The sequence below is a fragment of the Artibeus jamaicensis genome, unplaced genomic scaffold, assembly GCF_021234435.1.
Source record: "Artibeus jamaicensis isolate MK-2021 breed Jamaican fruit bat unplaced genomic scaffold, CSHL_Jam_final contig_471, whole genome shotgun sequence".
Taxonomy (NCBI): Eukaryota; Metazoa; Chordata; class Mammalia; order Chiroptera; family Phyllostomidae; genus Artibeus; species Artibeus jamaicensis.
The window spans coordinates 3,441,292-3,469,078 of NW_026521850.1; the positions used below are offsets into that span (position 1 = coordinate 3,441,292).

At 59.1% G+C, this 27,787-nt stretch overlaps 1 protein-coding gene across 1 annotated transcript in view; it reads left to right on the forward strand.

Moving 5' to 3' along the window:
• The window catches only part of MED27 (mediator complex subunit 27), a 163,404-nt gene extending 136,524 nt beyond the window's left edge, over positions 1-26,880 (forward strand). The window contains exons 5-8 of the mRNA XM_037158551.2: positions 1,079-1,186; positions 10,660-10,701; positions 24,221-24,298; positions 26,218-26,880. Coding sequence (XP_037014446.2) covers positions 1,079-1,186; positions 10,660-10,701; positions 24,221-24,298; positions 26,218-26,352 — 363 coding nt within the window. The 3' untranslated portion in view covers positions 26,353-26,880. The remainder of the gene's footprint in view (positions 1-1,078; positions 1,187-10,659; positions 10,702-24,220; positions 24,299-26,217) is intronic.
• Positions 26,881-27,787: the final 907 nt, after the last annotated feature.

The window sequence follows — 27,787 nt, forward strand, 5'->3', positions numbered from 1 at the left end:
CTTTTTCTTGCCCAGTCCATGTTCTGGACCACCGCAGGCATACAAATATGGGGGCATCGGCTCAGAGCCAGACGCTGGTGAAGGGATGATGGGTGGGGAGGGTGGGGACTAACCAGGGAGAGGGGAAGGGTGTTGGGGAAACAAGGAAGGGGGTGGGCGGCACCCCGGAAACAGCTGCGGGGTGGGGGCCGCTCTCTGGGGCAGAGGCTTTTGTCCCGTGCCGACCAGTGGGACTCCCTTCAGCCAGTTCTGTGATGTCAGCCTCATTGATACCGCCCGACTGTGGACCCCGGTGGGTCCTGTGCTGAGTCTGCCTCCGGGGCCCCTCCACCTAGGAAACGGGACAGGAGGCTTGGCAGGGCATCAGAAGGGTTACAGGAGTGCCCCCCCCCCCCGACTGAAGGAAGGGGCTGTTTCTTTTCGTGGTGTTATATGAAACTTCATTTTTTAGGTGTTTTGTTTTTTTTTTTTTAATTCATGTACTCCCTTAAAGTTCTAAAAGAATAAAAGCACTTAAATGTGATTCCAGGATGATGTTCCTGTTAGGAGGTAAAACTCCGCTACTCTGCATTTACCTTCAGAATTTATTTGGCGTTGCTCCTCCACTTCTGAGCAGCCACTATAAGGAGATGGTCCCACCAGGGGACGCGCCTTTGGCCTCTCCCGCACCGTCTGTGTGATCCGTGGTGTACAAGGGGCCACGGTGTCATGGGGGGGCATGTGCTCACCAGCTCCCAGAGCAGAGCGCCTTTGAAGAAGACGCCCTCAGGACGGAGGGTAAACTTTGGGAACTTATCACGAACATTTATAGGCCAAAATCATAAACTCCTCCCAGGGCGGTCAGAAGAGCTGGGGCCTGCACCGTCCCTAAGCGGTAAGGAAACACTCGTTCTGCTGGGAGTTTGTTTCTCGGTGCTGTGGGGTGCTGGCACCAGGGGCGGCCCCCACGCCCTCCCCCCAGTCCCCCGGTGCGCGTCAGAAACAGGAGGGGAGCTCATCTTCTGTCGTCCCGCCTGCCTATGTGTGATTTGCATGGTCACGTGTAAGTGTTCACGTTTGCACATGCATGTTCTGACAGGTGACCTTGGGGAAGGTGCTGAAAGTGATTGTCGTCATGCGGAGCCTGTTCATCGACCGGACGATTGTGAAGGGGTTCAGTGAAAATGTCCACACGGAAGACGGCAAGGTGAGTGCGCCGCGGCCCCGCAGGCCTCGTTGCGTGACGCCTCGTGACGTCAGTGTGAAGGGGGCGCCGCACAGAAGGGGGACGCCGTACGGAAGCATCTCTCTCCCTGCGCGTTTTTCATCGGGCTTCTGCTTTTTGCCTTGAGCCCACCGCCCTCAGTTGGGATTTTCTGATTTATCACCTCAGACCCCAGTCGCCTCATTAAACGTGTCTTTTCTGAGGAAACAGGGTTTTTCCTGTCGCGCACTCATGCAGCACGTCGGTGCCCCAGGGTTCAGCGCTTTGCTTTCCCAGAACGACGACGAAGATCCCAGCTCATCCGGCACGCGAGCCGCCGGCAGGCGCTTTCTGGGAGACCCACCGGCAGCCCTCGGCAAGCCGCTGGTACACAGCAGCCCGCGCTGAGCTCCGCGGGCACAGACAGCAGGCTGTTTCCAGGGGTGACGCGTTTCACAGGAGTTCACCGGGCGAACCCCTAACTGCTCGTGACGGCACACTGTCCAGACGGCTCAGTGCAGACCGCCCAAGGACGCTGTGGGGGGCTTACAGCCCCCACTCGTGTCTGCTTCCCGCGTGTGACACGCACTGTGCGCAAGGTGCCCCCCAGACGCACCCTGCCCCCTTCCAGCGCCTGGGCACTGTCTCCCTCTCTCTCCGGAGCTTTCCCTTCTCTCGTGGATCGCACTTCAGTTTAAAAGTGTGTCTGTTCTAGCATTCTCCACCAACGGCCACGTGACAATGATAGAATGTTCTTTAAGATAAAACAGGTGGCGCGTGTAGCTTAGCACGTAACTAGATACATGAGGCCTGGCCCGTGAAGCCCGAACTCTGCGTTTCAAACGAGCAACCCAGCATGTCCGCCTCGCGCTGGCTTCGCCTTGGTCCAGGTCTCCCAGTAAGTTCTCATGAGCCTCACTGTGGATGGCGCAGCTTTCCTTGCAGGGAGGGTTCCTTTCTCTTTTTGGAAAAACCAGACTATCTGCGCAGCAAGTGTGGAGGATGAGGTCAGTAATCGGGGCGGGCGGGACCCGTGTGTGTGTGTGTGTGTGGTGCGGATACTGACCGAGGCTTTCAGGACAGCTCAGCAGCAGCAGGAGCAGCGCCTGGTGGGTCCCTGGCTGCGAGCCCCCTGCTGGTGGTCAGTTAGCGATGTGGTTCTTGTTGCCTTTGTTCAAGGCTGGCAGCTTTGTAGTCTCACCTGGGGTCAAACAGCCCTTGTCTCCAGGAACTTAAAAGTGGAGAGAGGAAGAATGTATGCATAAAGAGTTAGGTCCGAATAGTGACGGTGCTACGAGACGAGGCTCCAAATTCAGGGTGCGGGTGACACTGCGCTGCGTCGTGATCGCAAGGAGCGAGATCTTTGATGTTGTTGATGTTGCGGTTACTACCTGCTCACGCTGCAAGGGGCCAGAGTAATACCGATAAAGCACTTAGCGTGCCTGCCCCCGGTAAATGCCCAGTGAATGCTGCTAGTATTTTGTTACTATTATTCTGCACTTAAAACCAGGGCCCCAGAGAGCAGCCCCAGGTGTACCCCGGCGGTCTCAACCACCATCCTTGGCTGTTTCAGGTGGTTCTTTCCCTCGATTCTGCCCTGGACCCCCAGGTTCCCGGTCCTCATCTCCTCGCTCATGCCCCTTGGCTGCTGTCATCCACCCCCTCCAGTGTCACATGTCACCCACACCAGGATCACTCCTGGCCTGCTTTTGTGTCCCACCTCTGCTCCCCAGGAGTACTCCAATTTAGCCTGTCCCAAACGAAGCTCTTCTCCCTCCCTGACCAGCGTCTGTCCAGGGTTCCTCCTCGATTAACGGTGTCACCATGTAAATGCCCATCCCTTCCCCCCACACACACCTCGCCTGCCAGCGGGTTTCGGCGACTCTCCCTCTCACACGCATCCCCGGGGGGCTCCTCCTGCCCTGCCCCACTCCTCGGAGGCTCACCGCCTCTCGGCTGGGTCTCCGCACTGGCCTCCACACGGCCAGTGTCCAGTCCTGCTGCCGCCGCAGCCTATACCTTCACTTGGCTTCCAGCGCTGTCTTCCCGAAGTGCGGCTCCTGCTTTTTGCCATCTTCCCATCACCCACAGCGGTCCTCCCACGACAGGAGGGGGTGTTAATAGACGTTGGGCCCAAAGCGGCCCATGGTTAAAGCTTGAGGCCTCCACTGTTCAGGACTGTGCTTTGCCGTGGGCCTCGCGCGCCTCCCGGGAGGGTGTGCAGTGTTTTCCCGGCCCATTTCTCCACCAAACTCTTCTCTCCTCCCTTCACTCGGAGAGCACGCCGTGCCCCCGGCATTGAGCAGAGCACACTTCCAAACGCACTGGCGTGTAGGACACGTCCCGGACTCCTCGGTCCGGCCCGCCCGCCTCTCTGACCTCAGACATGCGCCGCCTTCCTTCCCCACCTTTCCTGCTGCCGTGGCTCCTGGGACGCGCTGGGCTGCCACCCACACTGGCACCCTCTGTGCCTGTCACCGGGGCTGCCATTGCCTCCTCCCCTGTCACACGGGCTGAGTGCCACCTGCCTCTCACCCCATCCCCATTTCCCCAGGGGCCTCTCACTGGGGCACAGGCTCCGCTCACAGCGCAGATTATCATCGTTAATGTACCCAGAGCAGCCCGCTTTTTCCCAAACCAGAATTAGCATGTCGTGGTTCTTCCTCTATATATCTGTCTCTTAGTTAATAGAGATACTAACATAAGGAGTGTAGAAGGCATCCAGCCATGAAATATGAAAAATGGAGACATTTATTGAAGAAGCTACAAGAAACGTACACAGGACAATGACACCTCAGTCCCCTTCAAATTGACACCTTGAGACCTCACACAGTTCTCCCAATCGCCATCAGCTGCCTCGTCCTATTTTCCTGAATCTCATTGACAGTCTGAAATCTCTTCCCTTTCAAAGGTGATTTTAGTTTGGGGAAAAACCAGAAGTCTCAGGTGCCAAATCTGGGCTGTAGTGGGGCTGAGTCACCTGGGTGATTTGATGTTTTGCCAAAAATCTCCGCACGAGACGTGATGCATGAGCAGGCATGTTGTCATGATGAAGCTGCTGATCTCCAGTTGCCTGTACCTGTGGCCTTCTGAATCAGCTGGCTAGTTTCTGCAGAGGAATGTTCAAGTTTACTTGATGCAGATTCGTTGCTCTACTCGCTCAGTCATTTTGAATGCGATGACCACACAGTACACATGCTCACTCAATGGTGTCTACCGCCCCCACTGACTAGTACAGTGAAGACATCAGTATTAACACATGCGCATTCCAGTCCACTCTCCTTGGCTGCTGGGTTACAGCGATGCTGCACAAACCGCTCTCGTTATGTTAGCAAAGGCTGGACTTTTTCCGGACGGACCTCCAGTGATAGCCTGGTAGGCGTTGTGCCAAAGCAGACCTTGCCCACGGTGGTTATGGAGTCCTGGACTCGTTTTCCAGAGAAGGGGACCAAGACCTAGAGCAGTAAAGTGACTGCCCGAGGTCACCGGAGCCAGGTGGCAGACCTCCCTCTTCCGGGAGCTCCCAAGGGCCCTGACTCTGTCCTGTGACTGTCTCCTGAGGAGAGAACTCGGTGCCTGGGCCATAGATGCCCAGCAGCTCAGAGCAGGGTCGCAAGGGAGCCCACAAGGACTGCAAAAATGCCTTCTCTGGAATGGCAGGGCAAAGAGTGAGAAATCAGAGGTGGGCACTAAAGGGAGTGGTGGGGAGTGAAGTCATGAATGGATCGGAGAGTGAAGGACACACACGCGTGTGCACCAGGGAGCAGTTAGCAGGGCCTCCACTCATCAGACAGGGAATGCGTGTGTCCGGGAACCTGCACCTGCCGCGACTCGTGCCTCCAGGGTGGTGCAGGGGCTGCTTGTGCCCTTTACAGCAGCAGGCACCGGCCCAGGTGCTGAGCCAGGCCCTCAGGCGGGGACTGGCCAGGCTGAAGGACCGAGTCTGCTGCGATTTTAAAGGTGCATTAACCACATTTGGCAGAGCGGCTCTCAAATGACTGCGGTGCCCAGAATCGAATCCTAGCCAATTGGATTAGCCCCTTTGTTCAGAGCACTTTACAAACGATAAAAATAAAGCCACGCAGCCATTATTAGTCTTCTGCTTTGAGCACTGATGCTGCTGTGTGGGAACTTAAATGTATTGACGTGTGGATGAGCATTAGTGCATTCTGTGTGGGGAGATGTCTGGCTCGTCCCAGCTAGAAGGTAATGGCGGGAAGGAGCCCTTGGCGGTCTAGGAGAACACACCTTTGCTTGCAGAGCCCTGGTCCCGGACGCCCCTGCACCTGCTGAGCCGCTGGCAGTGCCCGGCCCCGGCCTGGGGCCGTTTGCCGCAGTTTCCGAGCGCAACAGCAGACACAGTGGGCGTGGGCAGGAAAGCCTCTTGGGCTCACAGGCTCCAAACTCCCGTGTACACGGTCGTCTGTGTCCTCCAAACCCAGTGCCTCCAGCACATTCTGAAAGGTGCTGAGACCCCTGTAGCTGCCGTGTGGCCCGGCCACACCCCACTTCCCAGGCCTGGCAGGCTCCCCCTCAGAGCCACAGCAGGGTCGGTCCTGTGCAGCCACTGCGGCCCCTGCCCCATCCTCCTGCCCCCTGGCCCGTGGGCACGTTTCTGATACCCAGCAGCGGCCGACTGCTTCCTCTGATAAAGTACAAAAATGTGCTTAGCACTCACCGACGCGTATTCACTGCAACCAGCAAGGCACAAGGAGCCGTGACTCAGTACGTTAAAAAGCAGGTTTGACTTGAGTACCTGACCGTTGTCCTGATTTTACTGCCAGTTGGACTTAACTGGAAAAGTAAAAGGGTCTCAGCTGAGTTGATCTTATTAGGGGATTTAGGTTATGTTAACGCCGTAGCTTCATTAAGTATCCCCTATCAATTAAAAAAAAAGAAAGAGAGGCGCTTTCCGCCTCCTAGCCTACCAGAGGAAGAGAAACGGGGTATCAAAGGGAAGCTTCAAAGACAGCCAGTGCTGTCTCCAGGGTAATTTCTGATCCCGCATTCTTCCCACTTCAAAGTTGGGTGGGGGCGGGTTTGGGTGGGAAGCTTGAATCTGATTTCTCTAATACATGTTGGCATCAGCCCTGTTTGATATTGGATGCAGGGAACATTTTGATTTGGTATAGCCTTTGAAATTGTTCAGACGACCTTCAGAAAAACGGCCTCTTGTTAGGTATGGGGGAAGGGCGCAGCCGGGGAAGGGTCCCTGCAGCCAGCAGGCAGAGGGCGCCAGAAGTTGTGCCTTCGGCAGTTCCTCAGTAACAAGCGCTTCCTGGTGGAAAGTGGACGGTCCAGGGTGGCAGGCCTGTGGCACTGCGTTCTTTGGTGAGACTCACTCTCTCGTCGTGCAGGGGAGGGTGGTGCCCAGGATGGCCCAGCAGAAGTTCCTGGCTTGAAAACCCAGGCAGCCGTGGAGAAACTGGGCACCGTTGCCGGTTGGCCGTGTTCTCCCTACGGAGGTGTCATCTCCGGACCTTGCTGGATGGAGCCGCTGATAAACAGACACTTTAAAGGCTGACGTCCCTGTGAGGCTGACGAGTTTGATTTGGAAGTGTCAGTTTCAGATAATTTATAGGTCATTGTACTATTTTCTGAAATGAAGAATTGATCACTTTCCGATAAGCTGCTCGAGTCTTCACTTGCTGCTAATGCATCTTAGTGTGACGCTTGTCACCCTGAAGGCCTTGGAGCCAACTTGTGGTGTTGAACTTGGTAAGAGCGCTGCCTGGAGGTTGGTGGCAGCCCAAGGCCGGGCTTCCTGTCACCATCCATCTGGAGTCCAGCTGAAAGGCCGTCTTCTTGCAAGTCACAGGCTGCACCTCTGGAGGTGGCCCTGGTTTCTGCCTCTCCACCACACCCGAACCCTGTGCTGCTGGACCAGCGGCTTCTCCCCCTGAGCCTCCACGTCTCCATCTGGGGACCGGGCATCATGGTGTGACCCCCCTGCGGTGGCTGGGGGCACTTAGGAAGAGAGCGCAGGTGCAGCGCAGGCTGCCTGCATCATCATCGGGACGAGGCAGTGGCCTCGCTGGTGGTGGCGGAGGCCATGGGGGTTGGTCGTCACAGCATTAAGAGTCCCCTGGCCCACTGGTGTGGGGTTGCTCTGATTGTTCTTTTCAGTGAGTATCACTGTCACCGTTTTCACTGGTTCCTCCTGTACCTCGAGAGAGCCTTTGCTTCTGGATGACTGACCAGAAGACAGCTGTGTCTCTGCCGGAGCACTTGGTCACCTGCAGCGTCGGTTGCAGCTTAACTGAGCACAGACCCTACCCGCCCCCGAAGTCTCCCCCCAACCCCCAGGGCCCGGAGGCTGCTCCCAGGGCTGGGTTTCCAGCCCCAGTTCCCACACGACGGGGATGGTTTCTCCGTTTTGAGATTTTTCTGGTGCTTGCACTTCTTCCTTCTGTTGCTCTGGTTCAGAGTAACTTCCCATTCACCGGGCTGCGAGTACTCGGCTTCCAGAATACGCCTGTCTGAATGCTGCACCGGCAGTAATGGGCAGCCCTGCCGCCTTGGCAGGGGGCAGCTGAAGCTCATGAATATTCACTCGGGTCAGCCCCAGCTCCCTGAAACGCATTTCCTGAATCTTCTTAGCCCGGAGGAGAGGCTGGCTGTCGACCCCAGAGTGCCGGCTTCAGTGTCTTTCTTTGGCGTAAATCTAGCAGAAAATCAAGTGCGAGCCACCTGCTGTGCCTTCCCAGCAAAATCAGAACCCATTGTTGTCGGATCCCTTCTTACCTGAGTGCACCTGGCAAAGGCGGCGTATCGTCCAGCGTGCTCCTGCCCCAGATGGTCCGACCTGTTCCCTGGGGGCCCAGATAATGCAGTTGGACCGCCTTCCGCACAGAGCAGCAGGCACACACCGGACAGGCACGGTGCGTTTTGAGAGCCCACAGCCGGCCAGAGAGTCTGCCTCCAATTAAACTGACACGTACTTCTCTCCAGGTGGTTTTTCTGTTAGAACTTTCACAGCACTGGAGGGTCTTAAAAAAAAAGAAAGAAAGAAAGAAATAATAATAATTCCACCTTTGAAATAGAAACTGTCACTTTTCCGCCTGCCTGCACACTCGTCCTTCTCTCTCCGTCCCTGGCCCCGTGTTTGTGTCTTGTTGTGCCTGGCACAGTGGGCACGGGCAGGAGGGGTCAGCAGCGGGGAGGACTTCAGAAGACACAGCCACGCACGTGAAAACGGCAGGAGAATGTATCAGTTCCACGTTCAGACATGGGTGGTCCTCTTCCTAAAATTTGGATTTAGCGTCTTTGTCATCCTGGCAGTGATTCGGCAGAACTAAAAGGCGCAGAATCTCATCTGCTCTGCAGTCCCTGGACAGTCTTTACAGCCGCTCATTCCTAAGCCCTGGGCCACACTGAACACGGGGTCCGAGCCGGCTCTCCCCACAGGGCACCCGGCGCCCAGGGGAGCACCGTGCCAGCCTCCACCACACGGGGAGTTCACGCCCGGCGCTTCCTCGGAGCTTTCCTCCAGACGGACCTGGAAGGAGCACAGCACTTCTCCCTGGAAACTGCTGACCTGTCCAGTTAAATGCCTACAGATTTTTTGAAATTCTTACCCCGTCACTATGAGACCCCATTTGGTCTCATAGTGAGTGGGAAAGAGGAGCAGAGACTGACCATTGACACCACCTTTCTGGAGAGCAGTTTAACCAGGATGGAAGCAGAGGGGTGCTGAGGGGGCTTTTGTGGAAATGCAGGACGGAGAGCGGACCGCCAGTGGGGGTGGGGAAAGGTGGGTTTGAATGCCGGTTGTCCATCGGGGCTCTTTGTGACGTGTCCAGGACTCGGACCGGCCGGCCCTCTGCCGGTCCCGCAGGAGCCCTGCAGTGGTCCTTGGGGTCGCAGGGACCTCTCTGCCACCATGAAAGTTCTCAGATGGAGTGCAGTCTCCGTAACACGGATCGTGGAGAGGAAGAAGCTGGGAGGACTGGGTATAGCGTGTCTGTTCACGACCCAACTTTGCATTCCCAGGGCTGCTTCATTCAGAAAGCCAAGTTTGGGTGCTTTCCTCGTAACAGAACTGTCCTCTGCCAGATGCCACACTTCACTTCCTGTCTTAGAAGAATCTTCCCATCTGATTGCTTCTTGTGCTCCCAGGTGCTTCAAAATCAATAACACAACCTGCAGGCATAAATAGCCACGTCTCAGCTTTCCACCTTGACCACCCGCCAACCCCAGAGGCAGGTTCCAAGAGGCCCATTGACCAGGGGCTTCAATTTGCTCGGCTCTTGAACCTGCACATTAAAGCCGACTTTTTAGCGCCTGGGGACCTACGGGCAGCCCCCGTTTAGTCTGCACTGTGCTCCAGCTCTCTCCCAGCACTGCCTGGGGGCAATTCCAGTGCGGCCACACTCATCTCTTCTCGAAACAGCGGGGGGGGGGGGCATCGATCCGATTCCTCCTGCAAACCCGTGACCCCAGAGTGGTCCTGGGGAGGCAGCGCCCCCGCCAGACCGACTGGGTGGCGCCCAGTGCGGCCCGAGAAGGGCTGGCCCAGGTGCACACAGCCGGACCTCTGCTCTCCCCTGTGACGTGGGGGCACCCGGGGTCTCAGTGACCTGGAGAGTGCCGCTGGAACAAGTGGGCGGGTGGACCCTGCGGCCCGCTCCACCCCTGCCCCTGCAGACGCACTAGCACTCGGGATGGGGCCGGGGGCCTGTGCAGGGAAACACAACAGGTGTCACTGGGGCTCCTGCCGCCAGCTGCCCAGGTGTACAACTTCCGTCACGTGGAAAGGAAGGTGGCTAACGGGACCCTCTGTATGGGCTGTTCTGGGGAGTTGGTGAGAGTGTGTGGAGGCGCCATGCAGTGCTCACCGGCCGGGAGGTTTTCTCCTCTCGCAAAGGCCGCTGCCGCCTGTGACATGCTAGGGCCCAGACAGGGCAACGTAGACACAGGAGGTTTCTGGCAGTTCTAAATGCTGCGAAAACTTAAACTTTTTGGAAGAATAAAGAGAACCCAGATAATGGGTATGGGAATAACGTTTCAGACAGAGTCCCTGGGAAATGCCTGTCTGAGCCTGTCTGAGGTGGCTTACGAGCTCACGGAACTGTGGGAGGGGCGGTGGGAGGGTTTGTAGGGAAAGCAGTCCAGGCATAGGGCACAGCAGGTGCAGAGGCCCTGAGGCAGGACTGACCTGGGGGGCCCCCTGAGTGCCATGAGAGGACCAGGGTAGGAGTCAAGGTCAGGAGAGTGAGTTGTGGGTGTGGCTCCTGGGGCCTCGGAGGCACTGGTGCCTTCAGGTGACTTCTCCGTCCGTCCTTATTCCCTCATTAGTCTCCTGATGTCACCAAAGTCACCAACACTTGAGCAGAACGTTTAGAACCTTCCAGCCCCAGGGTTGTTATTCAGTATTCATGGTTTTTTTCCCAAGCTTAATAGCAGTAGTTAGGATACCATTTTTTGAAGTCCAGAGTCTAGAATGAATGCTGACGGTACCTTTTCTCTTTTCCCAGCTGGATATATGGTCCAAGTCGAACTATCAAGTGTTCCAGAAGGTAAGCTGCACTCTGCTTCCTACTTGGGAGGCAGCGAGGGAAGTGGGAGGCTTTGAGGGATGAACAGTGGCCTTTAGCGCCGGCCTTTTTCAGAAGTGAAGAAAGCCTGACACAGAGGCTGCACCCCCTGTGGCTCCATTTATAGGACAGTCTGGAAAAGACTGGACCTTCAGGGGGAGTCGGATCGGCAGTTGCACGAGGACGTGGCTGGGTGACGGGGGTGTCGTGTGTCTTTGCCGCAGTGGCGACTGCGCAGCTGCGTGTGCTTCGGAGCCAGTGGAGCTGTGCCCCGCAGAGGGCGGGCTTTGTGTCTGTCAGCTGTGCCTTTAAAAATGTCACAGGCCTGCCGTGGGGACTCAGAGTGAGGCAGGCTGGCACACCCTCACCCTGGCCCATCCCCACTTGACACACTGGTGACGTCCCTTTCAGATGTCGGGCTCCCTCGTGAAATACGCTCGGGGATACGTTAGGGAAAACGAAGTGTGACTAGAGAAATGCACTTCCTGCTCCCAGGGGGAGGGGGAGGGGGCCTGTCCTCGAACCCGCAGCACCCCCAGGGCTTGCGAGGGTTCCCCCGGCTCCCTGGCACTCAGACCAGGTCCTTCCGCTCTCTGTTCCTGGGCTCGCCCAGCCGTGCGAATGTACAGTTGGTTGCATTTTCATTCATTGCCTCACCAAGTTCAACAATAATTACGCACTGGGCCCCCTGTGCTGTGTGCTAGGAATACAGGGGGAAGCAGACCAGGAAGTGCAGCGAGTCAGGGGACTGCGGTGTCAGTAGGGGCTGCAGCCAGCACAGCAGGAAGGGCGCCTTCACCCAGAGCACCCCCAGGAGGGAGGCCTTCGGGACAGAATGTAAGCTGAGTCAGGACACCTGAGGAGGAGCCAGCCATTTGAAAGACACGGGAAGAGGTTCCCGGGGATGGAGGCGGCAGCCCAGACCCCGGGGCAGGGGGCAGAGCGGGAACGGAGCTTGGGGCTTATGCTCAACGCTGTGAGAAACCATCAAGGGGTGGGTGCAGGGCAGGGGCGTGATTCCCACTGAAGTAATAGTTGTGTCCCATGTATGCCTGGTAGCGCCGAGAGCATGGGCCCTCCTTTTCATCCAGGTGAGATCACGTGATATTAACCACTTTAGAGTAAACTATCTCCGGCTTTGAATACTGGCTCAGAGTTGCCAAACCACCACCTCTGTCCGCTTCCAAAACACATTCATCACCCCAGAAGGACACCCGGCACCCATTGAGCAGCGAGCATGGAGCTTTTGAATCAGCGGGGCTTAGGGGACCAGCCCGGTCAGCGTGCAACATGCCTCAGAGTCACGTGGCTCCTGGACCCATGCACCGTGGGAGGGCGAGCCCAGGGCAGACACCTGGGGCCAGGGTGGAGTCCGAGGGTCAGCGCCACATGGGTGGGGCCTGTGCACACACCAGACATCACGATGGCATCGCGGCTGAACACAGTGTGCTGCCCTGGGCTGGGCCCTGAAACAGAAGATGCTGGTGGGGAACTGGCAGATCCAGATCAAGCCTGGGGTTCAGTTCACAGTAAGCGACCAGTACCGGTTTTGCAGGTGTGACGAAGGTACCAGATGTGAAAGGTGTTACCAGTGGGCCAGCTGGGGGAGGGGTGTACAGATAGGCAACGCCCACTGCCTTTGCAACTTGCCTGTAAATCTAAAGCTGATCCAAAGTTTCAGTTTATTCCACAAAGAAAATCATAGCCTGGATCCTTCCAACGCCGCTTCACCCAGCTGAGCCCCCCCAGAGCCCACAGGAGGAAAGAGCCTCCTCCCATGCCCAGAGCCTGGGGTGGGGCTTGGCCGGCGGGGCGTGGCAGCCAGGGTGGCCGTGGTGCCGCAGCCACTGGGCTCAGTCCCAGCACCTGGTCTAGACGTGTGAAAGTCTCAGCCCGCACTGCTAACTGCCCGTGCTGACCACCTCTGCCAGCGTCCCCTGCAGCTGGCTGGGAACACCCCGAGTAGAAAGGACACTGGCCGTTTCCTGTGTCTTGTTTTGCTGTCACGGGGAGGAGCGTTGAAGCGGCTCTGTGGCTCCTCTTTAACCTGGTCTGCCGCAGTGTCCTCTGCGGTGTCACAGGGAGGAGGGCACACCAGGTGGGTGGTGACTGAGGGGCCACAGGTGTCTCAGCCCCGTGACCTGGAGTTAGCAGCGACAGCTCCCCACACGGGCCCTCTGGGAGGGAGGGCCGCGTCCACCCCTGCCTTTGCACACGGGGTTGTCCGTGTCCTGTGTCATGTGGGGTAGTTTTGAGTGCACTCGGGGAGCGGATTAGGAAATGCGTGAAACGTGTTTGGACAGACGGTGCTACATTTTTATCCCACCTCCCCTAAAAATAGCACTTTTGTATTTGTCCAAAACCGCAAGCACACCCTGGAGCAGCGTCTAAAACCTCATGTTAGTCCAGTTGGAGAGATTTAGGAGCACCTGCCAGCTCCTTCCTGTGGGTTACGTACCTGTCGTCTGTTTGGAGCAGTAAAAACAGGTGAATTTGTGGGGGGTTTATCTCACCTGGTGAAGGGCGTACTGTGTCTGCGCAGAGCCCTTTCTGCCTTCAGCTGTTCAACTGGATGGACTTGACCCCACTCTGACAGTGACCTGTGCCAGGCTCAAGAGCCAGAATTTGGGGACCGGTGACAGTGCTTTCTGAGGAGCACTGAAGGCGGACAGCGTGCAGGTCCTTTTCCTCTTGCCGACGCAGCGGGTCGAGGAGCCCTGTCTCTTCCGGCTGCGGCGCCCCCTGCGTGCCAACAGACTAAGGGACGTCCTGGAGGACAATGCAGGAAGACTGGGCTTGGCCCTTTATCGCAAGGCTTTTGCCTCCTTATCATCCCGGGGAAACGGTCTGGGATTCTGTTTTTTAGAAGTCTGTTTTATATGGCTGTGCTTGTGGAGCCGCCGGCAGAGAAGATGAACACTGTGGAGTGGGGTCGTGACTGGTGGCTGCTCTGGGCTCGCGTCACTGTGCTCGCCTCTGGCCAGGCGGTGGAAGGTCAGAGGGCAGGTGCCCTTACTCCACAGCCACCTGCTGAAGGCAGAGCAGGGAACACATTGGCACTGCAGGTTCTGAAGGCCTGGTGCCATTTATGGGGTGAAGTTGAGCGTTTCCAACTCAAAATGCCGCCCTGGCCAGTGTAGCTCAGTGGATTGAGCATGGGCTGAGAACCAAAGGGTCACTGACTTGATTCCCAGTCAGGGCTCAGGCCTGGACTGCAGGCCAGGTCTCCAGCAGGGGGCACGTGAGAGGCAACTGCACATTGATGTTTCTCTCCCTTTCCCCTCCCCTCCCCTCCCCTCCCCTCCTCTCCCTCCCCTCCCCTCCCCTCCCCTCTAAAAAGAAATAAGTAAAATATTTTTTTAAAAACCCTCAAAATGCTAATGGAGAAGGATTAAGTGGCAGCACCCCGACACTCTACTTTTTATTAGTATCACCTTTTCCTAAGAACTCTCCTTTCCTCTCGTCCACCCACACACATTTCGGAGTCCTGACTAGTGTTGCCTGTAGCATTTCCAGAAAAACACCGAGAGCCCCGTGGGGACCTTGGCTGCTGGCCCCCTGGGAAAACCGGGCGGTTCCGGGCAGCCCCCATCCTGGGAGAGCACTGATGCGGCAGGGGCTCCCTGGCTGTTAGCAGAGGGGGAGGGGTCTCTCAGGGAGAAACAGCACCCAGTGTCCTGGCCGTGGGAGTGGTGCCGTGCTGCTGCTCCTCCTCCCCCACGGGGTGGCCGGACCACCCACCGCCTGGGCTCCTAGGATGCCTGGGGGGCCTCACTCCCTGCCTTGCTCCAGGGCCGAAGCCCAGGACCTCCTTTTCTTCAGCGGTCACTGTGTGCTGCGTGTTTTCCTGCCCACAGGCAGCTGTGGTGGCTGCAGAGAGAGACCTGCTGGGAAGGAGGGACACCTTCCAGGTCCTCCCGATCCTGAACAAAGTCGGGGTGGAGGGTGGGGGACCAGCCGGCAGAGCCCCACTGCTTGCTCAGGTCTGCTTATTCTGGAGAGCCGAGTCAGGAGCTCGGCAGCACGCACCTGTCTGGCTCTCCTCGGCCTGCACTGCTACCTGGGTTAAAGACAGCAAACGAGGTCCTGCCACCCAGCCTGCGGCAGGGAGGCTGCACGGGGCCTGCCCTTTGCTCCCGGGACTCTGCGCAAGCCCTTTCTCTTCTCATTAGACCCCTTCTGCGGGAGCGGGGAGGGTGGAGGGCCGGGCACAGTGTACTGCGGTCCCGTTGACTGTGGTGCCCCAGAGGCTCTGTGCACTCCGTCCTGGGGCGAAGGAGCTTTTCATAGCCAGTGAGGCTCCAGCAGAGCCAATTCAGAGAATGGATCTTGGGAAGAGTGGGGACCATCTGAAAGGGCAGACTGACAAAGAGCCAGGAAAGGTTTCAGGTGTGTTCTTGTTTCCCTGACATTTAGACTCTGCAGGGCAGTCACTGTTTTGATCTTTAACCTCCTCGTTTCAAAACAGTGTGTGCTTCCCCCCAGTAACTTAGGAAGCTACACCTTATGTTAAATCTCCGCAGGGGGTGTGCCACCCAGGGACAGGTGGGGACAGTAGAGACAATGCCAGGGACCGGCAAACGTGCTTCACAGCCTTGTCCCTTGGGGCAAAGCACAGAGTCATAGCCCAGGGTGCCCGCTCAGTCCACAGTCGGTGTTCCAGAGGCAGCGAGCGCAGTGCAGCCCTCGGGGCTGTGCCGGCGGCAGGGCTCCCTGCGCTCCAGCGGTAGGCGCTGTTCCGGGAGGCCGCCGTGCCTCTGTTCGTGCAGTCTCTCGCTCACCCCTCGCTCGCTCGTACTCCCGTGCAGAGACCGGCCTCTGTACCCGGGCCGTGTGCTGAGTGGCCCCCGGTGCTCGTCAGCAGACAGACGGGATCGTCCCCAGGAGAGTCGGTTCTTGAGATTTTGGATTCATCGAGCACCTGGCACAAACTGCCTGCCGAGACGGCCTGTGGCAAAGCTAGCTTGCCGCTCAGCCCAAGTCCCAGGGTGTAGCAGCTGCCAGCGGACGGCTCGGCCTTCGAGGAGGGCTCTGTGGGGTGCGTGCACCTGCTCAGCGCCGCACCTCGCCAGGGGCCGGGCGAGGAGTCGCTGCGTGATTCTAAGTCTCCGGCTCTGCGATAGCTGGAGCTCCTTCCCCCAAGCTCAGCAACACGTCCTTCCACAAACCCCCCTCGGGTGGCACAGGTGCCGCCGGCAGGCACCTCGGGCCACGGCTCTGCCCTTCCCCTTGCTCAGAGGCTGCGTGCGCGAGGCCCATGGCAGAGGCCCCACAGCTAGACAGAGTTCACATGTTGTAGGCCAGCGTGGCGGCCTCGTGTCCTCCCCTGTGCATCCTGTGGCTGCCGAGCCCAGGGGACAGCGTCCACCAGCATGAGGGCAAGTGGGCAGTTTCATGTGTGGAATAAAAATTCCTGTCGGTTGTCTTGATGGGGCAGTGCAGACGAGTTTGAGGTAGGAGGGGCAATGGGCAGCCCCTGCCCACCCCTTGATGGCTGGATTGCATTGACCAGGTTAGAAGAGCGGAAGGAACACGGGCGTGTTGTAGTGAGAGCTACAACACACTGGCCTCGAGTTCCAGGACCAGTGCCCTATAGCCTGAGGGGCCAGGGGGAGAGTTTAAGGGGGTTGCAATGCAAACCTCCCCCCTAAAAGTAAAACTCCTTTATGGAGGCCCTGGCACGTGCCACGGGCTGTTGTCAGCACTTCGTAGAAGAGGTCGCATCCTTTTCAGAGAGAGCTTGGTCTCAAAGCCGTGACCAGGGATCTTAAGCCGGATGGCTCTGTCCTCACCTCTCCAGCTCCAGCCCAGACAGCCCTGCGCCGGCCCTCACACGCCTTCGGGGCCCCTGCAGATGGCTCCTCCGGCAGGCGGAGAAGAAGTGTTGGTCCTACTTAAGTAATTTCCGGTCCCCTGGACAGCGCCGCTTCCTCCTCCTCGGGCCTCAGCCTGCAGAACCGTGACGTTCACACCCAGGCGCGGGCTGGAGGCCCGGCCGCACCAGGAGAGCTGACCGCGCCCTGCTCTGCCTCTATCCATGCGGTGCCGGACTCGGTCTCTGCTCTGCTCCCTGCCGCCCTCCCGCAGCGCCTTCGGGACCCAGTTCACAGCGTTCCCGTTTTTAAATGATGGTGGTTCTACTTTTCCTGGAACGAGTCCTTCTGGGACTGTTTTCAGTGTTCTTTCTAAAACCAGTGCTCATCCTGGGAGCCACGTGGCTAGCAGGGGTTGCTCCCTCAACAGTTCATGCACTGGGTTCACATCCGAGACTCCTGGGCGCACGAAGAACTGTCTCCTTCCGAGATTCTCAGTGTCCATCTCCTGAAGGGCGGGTCTGTCCTTTGCAAAGCCCGAGACAGAGACCCAGACTCCTTGTGACGTTGAAGTGGGGGGAAGAGGCTTCCAGGGCCGAGAGCAGTGCTGGGCCGGCAGTCACGCCGGTCCCTGCTGATGGCTGATGTCCCAAGCTCATTGTAGTCAGCCCGGAGACCAGGGACTGCGAGAGGATGGTGTCACGTAGGGCAGCAGCTGGGATTAGCTTGTCTCTTTTAAAAGAACGGAGGACTTCAGTGTCTCGGCTGCCTGGGCCGAGCTTACAGGCACAGGTCCGCCCTCAGCTTGTGCCGGCCCGAAGCAAGTCCACCGACCCAGACCCACTCTCCGCCCCGTCCTCTGGGAGCAGCCGGGATGCAGGGGCGAGCTCAGGACTGAGCCCCTGTCTCCCGACAGCTCTGGGTCCCCTCCTTCCCACCCACTGCCTTCGGTGCTCGTGGACACAGGCCAGAGAGCCTCCTCTTCATTGTATCAGAAGCAGGTGTGGGCAGAAGGGAAGCCAGAATCCAGGTCCCTGCCGGGCTTCACTTCTCAATAAGCAGTTTCCAAACACGAGGGTACTTAACTTTTCCTCCTTATATATCTTGCGGGATGTACTTTTAACAGTAAGAGGCCCCAGCTCGCCCAGCCTAGTAGGGGAGGCCCTGGGCTGGGTGGGCCGTGTGCTGACAGATAAGGGGCCATCAGGGCATTCATTGCATTGGGGAGAGCCTGCGTGGTCACAGTTCCGTCCCCTAGTGGTGGGGAGTGGGCGGTGACCCACAGTGGCTTGTTCACCTGCCGTTCCTTGTGCTCCTGACATCAGAATCACACTGGGAGCTTCATAACCCCACAGGCCCTGGCCCCCAGCCTAGACCACCTCCTAGAAGCTGCGGGCCAACGCCCCAGCCTGTCTCTGCACTGCAAGCTGTCCACTCCAGCCCAGAGTCTGTACTCGGCTGGACAGTGCCTACTACCCTAGCAGGTGCAGGAATCCAAGGACAGTCTCTGGGCCACCAGAGAAGACAACATCCTCACTTTTCAGAAGAGGCCACTGCCAGGGAGTGAGAGCGGTCAGAGAGCCTTTGTGTCCCCCTGTATCTCACTGAGCCCGCTGGTCACTGCTCAGCCCTTGATCTCCCTCGGGGTAAAGAACACTGTCCAGGTGCTGTGATGCGGGGCTCTGGGGGTGCCGATCTTGGTCAGACTGGACCCCGTTCTCCTTGTCCCCAAGCTGGCTGGAGGGCACATGTGGGCAGGGCGTGAGCTCCACGTGCCTGTGTCACTGTGGCAACAGCAGGGCTCGCGCTGTGTTCGGCCTGCGCTCCTGACCCCTCGGTCAGTGCACACGTATTCGACCAGACGCTGCTGGCTCCTGTCGGCCCCAGCCCTGTGTCAGAGCCTTTCAGGTGGCTGCCTGGGGTGTGGTGGTGAGAAGACGGGCAGAAGCCTCCAGCAGGTGGGCAGAGGGACAGCAGTGTAAGTGACAGGACGTTGGACCGAGTCCTGCCTCCGCCCTAGGACTCTGGGGTCCACTCTGTCCTGGGGGGAGATGGCCTGGGTGTGCTGCCTTCTCCCCGCTGCAGCCTCTGTGCACCCAGGGCCTGGCATGGGGAGCCCACCAGGCGAGGGCCTGCTCGGCTGCCCGGGGGCCGCCTGCTGGGCAGGTCCCTCAGCCTCCCTGTGTCATCGCCACCACGGGGTAGGTGTGGGCACCAAGTGAGAGGCAGGACCACTCCCGCCAGCGGTGCTCGTGCTCATCTGACACCAGTCAGGTGTGTGCCCTTCACACACACATTTAGTCCTTGTCCGAGGTCTCCAGCGCCTCGGGGGCAGACCGGATCCGGGCCTGTGCAGCCTGTGCAGGCCCCAGAGCCGGGCCCTGACCAGGCCTTCCCCGGGGCCGGCTTCACAGCCATGGACTTGGGCCACTGCTGTTGCTTCCGGCGGTTCCTCTTGGGGAGCCACTGAAGTGGCTGGTCCTCTCCCAGGGCCCTGGGCGCAGACTCAGAGGGCAGGCACCAGCGGCCCCTCTCAGGCGGTGCGGTGCAGTGCAGTAGAGGAGCTGTGGGGCACCAGTGTCAAGGTCTCTTGAAAGGTTCCTTTCTCCCACTCTGAGCTTAGTTCTGTCCGTTTGGGTTGGGGGGAGTCTCTGTAAGCCTGGAGGGAGGAGGAGAAACCTGGGCGTGAGGTTAATAGGACGAGGTGGGTCTGCTGGAGACGATGGGAACGTCACTCAAAGTGAAGCACCTGCAGCCCAGCGGGGGTGGGGGACCCGCACCCCACACTAAGCGGGGACCTCTCCTGCCCTCCGGTGCAGAGCCCCAGGGCCTTCTCCATCCTCTCCTCTGAGTCGAGTTTTCTTTCCTTCCTCATGCTCCCCACCCCCCTTTGCGGGTCCCTGTCTCCTCCCTCCTGTCCTTGGGTCCCGTCTGCTTTGATCTCTCCACACGCCTCTTTCAAACCAGCGCTCTGGTGGGGTGATGCTTCTGGAAGCATTAGTGCCCTCAGCTCACAGCCAGGCAGGGTGGCTTTCATCTCCCAGCGGAATCTCATTAGCTTCACAATACATGGGGTGAACCCCGCCTGCCTGGCACAGAGTCAGTTTAAATTAGTTAATAGCAATTTTTTATTGTTGCCCCAGGCCTGGTTTTTTTTTTTTTTTTCATGTTTTGGATGCTGAGCAAAAAAACAACTTTGTCATTGAAAGTATAAAATCAAAATACATTGAAGGTGGGATGCTTTGACAAAAAGCAAGATCATCGTGGGTGAGTTTCTCCATCACTCGGCAGCCATGTCTCACCTGATGCTGTGGAGCTGGGTCCTGGGACAGGAACTTGGAAGTCAGGGAGAGAGGGCGTGGCAAGTGAGTCAGCTTTGTTTCCTCCTATTGAAATGCTGCTGTAATTGGTGATGGGGAAGTTCAGGAAATTTCGACCGTCACCACTTGGCAATGGAGGAGTGCTTTGCCCCGGACTGTTTGCAAAGAGCTCACCGCTGGCCAGCGATAGAAAGACCGGTCAGGTGCCCCGTCTGGGGGGCCACTCACCAGCCAGCACGGACAGCGTGACTCCCGCTGGATCTGGAGGGGGACACTTTGCAGCGCTCTCAGTTCCTTCTGCTCTGGAGCAGTAGCCACGGTGACAGTGCTCACAACCTGTGCCTCAAATGGGGACTCTGGCAGTCTGAAGATGGGAGGCGGTGGGCGGGTGACATCTGGGCACCTGGGTACCTGGGGCTCGTGCCGTTATCAGCAAACCAGGAGAGCTGGCTGGGGCGTCTGCTGGGAGGGAGGCCACGGGCTTGGGGCGGCAGCGTCTGGGTGCAGACGCCGTGGTCCTCGCCCACGAGGACGAGACTGTGGGTCTGCTCCTGTGCCTCCCCTCCGGTGCAGTGGGAATAAAGAGAGCACCCCCTCATCACCATGGGGGTCAGCGTGAGGGGCACCTGCAGCGGGAACTCCTACAGGGATTGTAAGTCAGCAAGTACTCTTGGGGTCCCGGACAGCGCCTTTCAGAAACAGGAACATCCCAGCACCGCACCAGCACCCCCATCCACAGCACTGTGGTGGAACCGAGCAGCCCCGTTTACTTGGGACTCGCAAAAAAGATCAGCTCTCCTTCAGATTTGCCCTCCTTGGTTTTGTGCCCACAGTCAGATGCCTGCTCCTTTGGGGCCTTTTTCCCCCGTCGTGCCTGGACGGCTCTACCACCCGGCTGCTTGCGCACCGGCAGCCTGGGCGTCGCCTAAGGCGTCTGTTGGAAATGTCCAGTGCGGAGGAAGCCCCACCCCAGCATCTACATAGTCAGCATCTGCCTGGTAGCCGGCCCCGGGGACTCGTGTGCTCGTTAACGTTTGCAGTCTCCTGTGTTTCAGCATCCCCGAGAATGGCTGCAGCGGCCGCTTGTCTTCTGGGCCCAGGTCTGAAGTGGGGCCCCCGAACCCAGTGATGCCAGCACTGCGGGTCCTCGAACCACATGCCCGGCAGCGCCGTTCCTAGGCCACAGCTTGAACCCCTAGTCCTGGCCAGTGTCGTGGCTCATCTACCGAAGGGACAGAAAGGGGGACAGATTGGTGTGCAGGGAGGAGCGCGGTGGTGACAGATGCGCTTCTCAGTCTGAGTTTTTCAGGCAGCCAGTTACTTCCTGCTCACACTGTGTGCTGCCCCGAGTTGTCCGAGCGCTGGGCTCCCGTCCATCACTCAAGGACCAGGCCTAGCAGAGACTCCACCCTGTGAGTCCACCCTGAGTGCGGCTCCTGACCTGGCGGGGAGTGAGGCCGTGGGGACTCCACAGTCACCCTGTTCTGCTCCAGGTGAAGGAACACCCACCCTACCCCTTTCGGACGCCAGCGTGTGGACCGAGCCTCACTGGGGAGTTCCGGCGTGCCGGAAGGGCAGGAGAGCCTGGCGGTGAGCCTGGGAACTCCGAGGACAGACTGAAAGTCCAGAGTCCTCGGCTCCTGTCTCCTGTCCCCACCCGTGGAGGCCTTGTTCTCTGCCCCACACACCTCCCCAGGTGTCTCGGGGATAGAACAATCTTCCCTTCAGTCAGCTCAGACCCCCTCGTCGGGCACAGGGTGAGCCGGGTCTCTGGCCTCTCAGAGCTCACAGGCATCTCAGGGAAACCAGCTGCAAACAGAACCTCAGAGCCTGGTGATACGCAAGTGCAGCCACGAGGAGCTCCAGCACTGAAGAGACCGAGCGCAGAGGCGTGGCCTTCCTGGGGGCCTGGGCGGCTTCCCCCAGCACGTGGATCTGACTGGTCCGGAAGGGGATGGGAGCGGGGAGGCGGGCATGGAGCACTTGGGGGGCCAGCAACAGCTTGAGCAGAGGGGGTGAGAGCAAAAGAGGTGGGGCCCACACCCTCTGGCAGGGCCTTCAGAGCAGTGGACTCGCAGCTGGACGGTCACCGGTGCTCACTGAGGTGCCAGTGTGGACCGACTGTCTTGTTCAGTCCTCACGGTCACCCCACGAGACAGGTGCTGTCCGTCGCTGCCCCATTTCCCTAATGCGGAGGCGGCTAAGAAAGATAAGCCGCCCACTGTGGTACTTCACGAGAAGCTGGGACCGAGCTGGATGAAGTTTCCTGGGCCTCAGTGCGGGTCACCTGTGTTAAAAACTGTCGGAAGCAAAGCAAAGAGGCTGTGTGGCCACACAGCGTCCCAGCCTTGGAGGGGGCCTCCAGGCGGCCGGGCAGGTTTGGGTGATAGGCCCAAGTCGGGAGCTCAGGCGGCTGAAATGGACGGACCTGGGCTCATCCAGGGGGCTCCCAGGGCTGGAGGTGGGTGCCCACAGCTGGGGTAGGAGGCTGGCCGGGGCGGAGCTCTGTGAGGGGCCCTGCAACACAGGGACGCACCTTCTTTTGTAACGGCCAGCGTGGCTGTCAGGAGCATCTCACCAGCTTATCCAGGGCCCTTTGCCGGGGTCCGCAGCAGGCGCCGGGTGGGCGGCAGCCAGGCCTGTATGACCGGGCACCCCTGGACCACGGTCGCTGTGCTGTGTCAGAGCAGTCAGTCTCACCCGCCACCCGCCACCTGTCGTGTGGCCAAGTTATCGCTGCTGCTGGTCTAAAAAAAGCACTGCTTGTTTTAGAAAGCTGTCTGTCAGAAACGCTTACAGTGAAAAGAGCCCTTGCCCTTGAAGGAGGGAGGACGTTGGTCCCGAAGGTCACTTGGGCAAGGGTTTCTCAGCAGCGTCGGAGACACGGCTTGCTCGCCGCATCTGTGAGAAAGCCAGTGCAGGTGTTCCTGGGGCACGGCCACTGGTGAGCGAGCACTTTCAGGTTCTCTCTTTATTCAACAAATACGCATTGAGCACCTGCTCCTCCATACCAGGCGTCATTCTAGGCCTTAGAGACAATGGGAACCAGATGGGCAAGATCCCTGCCCCCACATGGGGTTCACTGGCCCTCATGCAGGCCTTGCCGCGCGGGCAGAGGGCAAGGTCAAGATCCAGGGAGAGCGGAAGAGATGGGGAGGCAGGCTGGAGGGCAAGGTTTCACGGGCACGACCATTGTATCTGGGGGTAGGAGCTTACAAGCCAAGAGCCTGCATCCTCATCCTTGGGGCGGAGGCGGGGCCTCCCTGTGTGGACGCACAGCTGGGTTCATTTCTGGGTGTGCATGGGGCCTGCACCAGCTCTTCTGGCTGCTCACCGCCTGGCGTGCGCCCTGCTCTGAGGTCCTGAGCTCAGCCCACAGTGCTCGATGGGCAGGGCCGACCCGTGGACACAGGGCATGCCGTCACTTGTGCTCGTGCAGAGTGACGTGTTGGTGACATAGCTGCTGTGTTGGTGACGGCAAGGCCCCCTGACGAAGATGACCGAAGTGACTGTGTGTCTGAACATAGCCATCAGGTCAGACGAGACCTACAGATTTGCTGACGGGGAGCAGGCAGTGGCAGTCCCTGGTGTCGTCTGATTTCAGAGTTTCAGGGGGCCACAGACCACCCTGTTTTCCAGAGCACCCCGATAGCCAGGAGGGAGGCTACATGTTTGATTGGGGTCTGAGGACAGGGCCAGGGCTGAGGACCAGTGGGCTCCCTCTGGTCCTGGGGTGCCTCGGTGGACTTCAAGCCACTGGGCCCTGGGCCCTGCTGGGGGAGCCTCGGCCTGGGCTTGTGGGATGGGTGTGGCCCTCCGGGGGTGCTGAAAACAGACCCCACCTTCCGAGGGCTGGGTAGAGACAAGTGCCTCAGAAAGACAGCAATTGCGAGGCCCAAGGGAGAGCTCGTGAGAAAGTGCCATGTTCCTCGTGGTGAAGCCGATGCGGCTGCCAAGGATGGGACAGAGGGAGGGTGGAAGGAAGCGGGGAGGCCAGCTCTGCTGCCGGAGACGGGTCCACGTGCCGACGCGGCAGAAGTCACTGCTTCACGCAGCGACTGTTCATGACCCTCCTCCCGGCGCCCCCCCACCGCTCCGGCCCCTCTGGCCGCGCCCCTCCTCTGCCGGCTTGCCTGGACGTTCCCACTTCTCTCCAGGCCTTCAGTGCCTTCTTCCTTCCTGCCGGCCGCACCCCTCCCCTTCCCCGTCCCGAGCAGACTGACTTTTGTACTCAGATCTTATTTTAGATGTCCTTTCCTCGGGCATGTTCAGAAGCTTGTCTGTCATCCAAAAGGCCTGTGTGTGCCTTGTTTCCTGGGTGCTGACGGGGAGGGGCCTCTGACTCCCGTCATTGTCCTTGGTCCCCAGGTGACAGACCACGCCACCACTGCCCTGCTGCACTACCAGCTGCCCCAGATGCCGGACGTCGTGGTCAGGTCCTTCATGGTAAGTGGCTGTACGAGCAAAGGCTCTCGCCCGCCCCCTAACTCCCCTCCGGTGAGGCTCACCGGTGGTGGGTGTCTCCTGCACACAGCGGGTGGGCCGGTGTCAAAATGCTGGGGCGGGATCTAGGAGAAGCCATTTCTGCTGAGCGAAGGTGTGTTTCTGTCCTCACTGGACAGTCGGTGGTTTCAGAGGTGACCTTCCAACACAGGTTCCAGCCCTGGTGTGGTCAGGAGACAAGTCCTGGGCTCGTGGTCTGTGCCAGGCCCCGTGCTGTCACCGAGCGGGTGGCAGCCACCGACAAACCTGGCACTTCCCGCAGACGCATCACCCTTGGATTGAAAGGGTTGGGTCTTAGGGCAGGGACCACCCCCAGACAGCCCCCCATGGTGCGCTGGAGTCAGCACCACGTGTGCCGGCTCTCGCTGAACTCACAGCTTGTTGTGAGCCGGCCGTTCAACCACTGGTGGCTTGGGGTCGAACCTGGACATTCACACCATGGTGGTCAGCAAGCGCCCCAGGTCAGGGCTGCACCCCACCGCCCCAGAGCCCGCCCGTCAGCACACTGCTGCCCAGATCGACCACACAGCTGCCAGCTGGCCTAAGCAGGGCCAGCAGCTGGCGCCGCACACCCCGCCAGCTGTGTGCACACCACGCCAACCGAGCTCCGCGCTCTCCCACCAGTAGGCCCGTCCTTCACCGCAGCTGGAGCTGCCTTTTTAACTCCTGCCAGGCAGGCTGGTCGTGGTGGGTGCCCCTCGTGCCTGTCATCCCGCATACTTGCCCCGACAGCCAAGCCTCTCAGCTGCGGTTGGCTTCCTGGGGGCCACGAGCCTGGCTTCGCAGAGCCGGGAGCTTGAATGAGCAGACCAGCTGCTCGGCACAGCCATGCACGCAGCGGCTCACATGCCTGGGGGCCCCTCGCTGCCGGGGAGACGCAGAGGCTCACTGCTATCCCAGCCTGTCGAGGTGTCACTTCCCTTGGGTGACTGACTTGGGGATGCGGGAAGCATTTGAACTTGGCCAGCACCGAAGAACAACAGTTCAGCTGAGTGATCCTCCGACATCACACCTTTGGGGGATCAGTGTTGATGGGGACAGGCCGCCCCAAGGGGGTGGCGGCAATGAGGAGAGAGGATTCATGTCAATCCACTGGGCCAACCTCGTCAAAGAGCAGTTTTCTCTTACCGACATAATTCAGGAGGACGTTGAATGACGAGCTTCGAGAGCCCCTGTCACCACGAGAACTTGCTTACTTGTTGTGTGGGGTTCGGGCTGTGGAGTTTTGTTTTTTTGGCAGCGAATCTCCTTGAGTTTGAGAATTGAGTTACGTGAGACTCATCCCTATGTATGACGCCCGAGAGAACTCTGCACTCTGAACCGCTTGAGTGCCTTTGCCGCTTATTATGTTATTTGGTGGCACCAGGCTGTCCCTACCCCCCGCAGGTGTGTTGGGTTGCACTGTGACAGTGAGTGATGACCTCTGAAATCCAATTAGACAGAAGCCACGTTGACCTCAGGGGAGAATTCTGACAGCGACATCCATGTGCAGTCTTCCAGCGCATGTCCGAGGCCACTCGGGGTGGGGAGCAGGACAGGGTCGGTGCTGATACCCAGAGGCGTGGGCCTCGGGGACACGTGGGCCTTGGGGACGCGTGCTCCTGAGCCACTCCTGGTGGCCTGATTCTCGGCCACTCCTCAGGGGCACTTTCTGCCTCTGGGGCAGGGGTCTCGGTTTAGAAGCCCCTCAAAATGGACGGCCAGCCTCGTGGACTCCGAGCGCCGCTTCCTCTGCATCACAGGGTGTCTTTTGGAGTCACAGCTGCCTTAGGTCCTCCGTCCTCAGGGTCAGTGGGCTTGACCGGCAGGATGCTGCGGAGGCCCCAGACCCCGCTCCTCCCCCGCCCCCACTCTCTTTTCAGACCTGGCTGCGGAGTTACATAAAGCTGTTCCAGGCCCCCTGCCAGCGCTGCGGCAAGTTTCTGCAGGACGGCCTCCCGCCCACCTGGAGGGACTTCCGGACCCTCGAGGCCTTCCACGACACCTGCCGGCAGTGACCCGCCCTCACTGCCCAGTGTCAGTGCAGGGTCCCCGCAACCCCCGCCCCACCCCCAGGTGTGAAACAGCGTGTCGTTCTCGGGGCCGAGCCTCTGGAGGAGCAGACGCCGTCTCTGTGCTGCACCTTCGCAGGCATGTGGGAGGCGGAGAGGACCCCGTCAGGCCGCAGCAGGGGCCCAGCCGGGGACTCCGCTGGTGGGAGCTCGCTCCCAGTGTCCCAGGGTTGTGGGTTCGAGCCCCGGTCGGGGCTCACACCGGGGTCAACCAGCGAGTGCATCAATAAGTGGACAACAGATGGAAGTTTCTCTCTCTCCGTACCCCACTCCCCCCGCCTCTGAAATAAGTCACACAGCACGCTCTTCTGCATATGTGATACCCGTGACCTGGCGCCCCTGGGTCTGGGCTCCGAGTCATGCCCACGAGCCTGGAGGTCCAGACGAGCCCCCGTGTGCATGCGTGTTGTCGGGCTGGCTGTTCGGCTCTGCTCTGTGACTATTTTTGTAAGCAATAAACCTTCTTGTCCACAACGAGGGCCTGTTTCCCAGTTCCTGAAGCACCTTTACAACCCGTCAGAGCGCACTCGAGCAGACCGGGCCGTCTGGAGGTAAAGCTTAGTAAGGCCTGTGTTCCGCGCGGTTCTCTCTGAGCGAATTTTCCTGCGTTTTGCTCTCGGGGGAGAGGGCGGTGTTGGCCGGTGTTCCCTTTCAAAGACACTTGGCAACTTGAGAGACAGGTTGTCCTTTCTGGGGAAAACGCACACAGATGTTTCTTTTACTAAACTAGTAGCACACGCACACACCGAAGGGAAAGGGGCCTTCCCGTGTCACCAGGTAGGACACGCGAATGGGCACGTGCCGGTGGCCAGTCCTGACTGTCAGGTGGCTCAGGGCACATCAGAGACAGGCAGGTGGGAAAGACCAGGGCTCGGCAACTGGGAGGTTGAGGAAGGAACAGCCGTCACCGTGCGAGATGCTCAGCCGCTGAATCCCAACCGCCCCAACCTGAGCACGTCCCCACCTGGTGCCAGTGGCCTCGCTGCCTCGCGCCCGGCGCCATTTTCCATAGTGTTCGGCACCCTGGGCAGCCAGTGGTTTGGACTTCTGGTGTAGTGGCCTTGTTTCCTTGTCATCTTTAGTGATACCTTCTGTTTGTGGGAGCGACACCAAGTTTCCATTTTAAACAAATGTACTCAGGCCAAAAGGTGACGTCATAAGTAAATAATAGCACAGGTAGAGCGTGGCTCTAGCAAAAAATGTGAAGGTGGCAGGCCCGTGACTGGGGGCGCAGGGCCAGGGCAGAGGCCAACAAGCCCCGCCCCCACTTGTAACCCTCCCCTCTCCCGGAAGATGCCAGGTGAATAGTTTCTGATGGACGTGAGGGGAAGCTGGGGTGGGGGCAGGGCTCGCAGAGGCACAAGGTGCGCCGTGGGTTGGT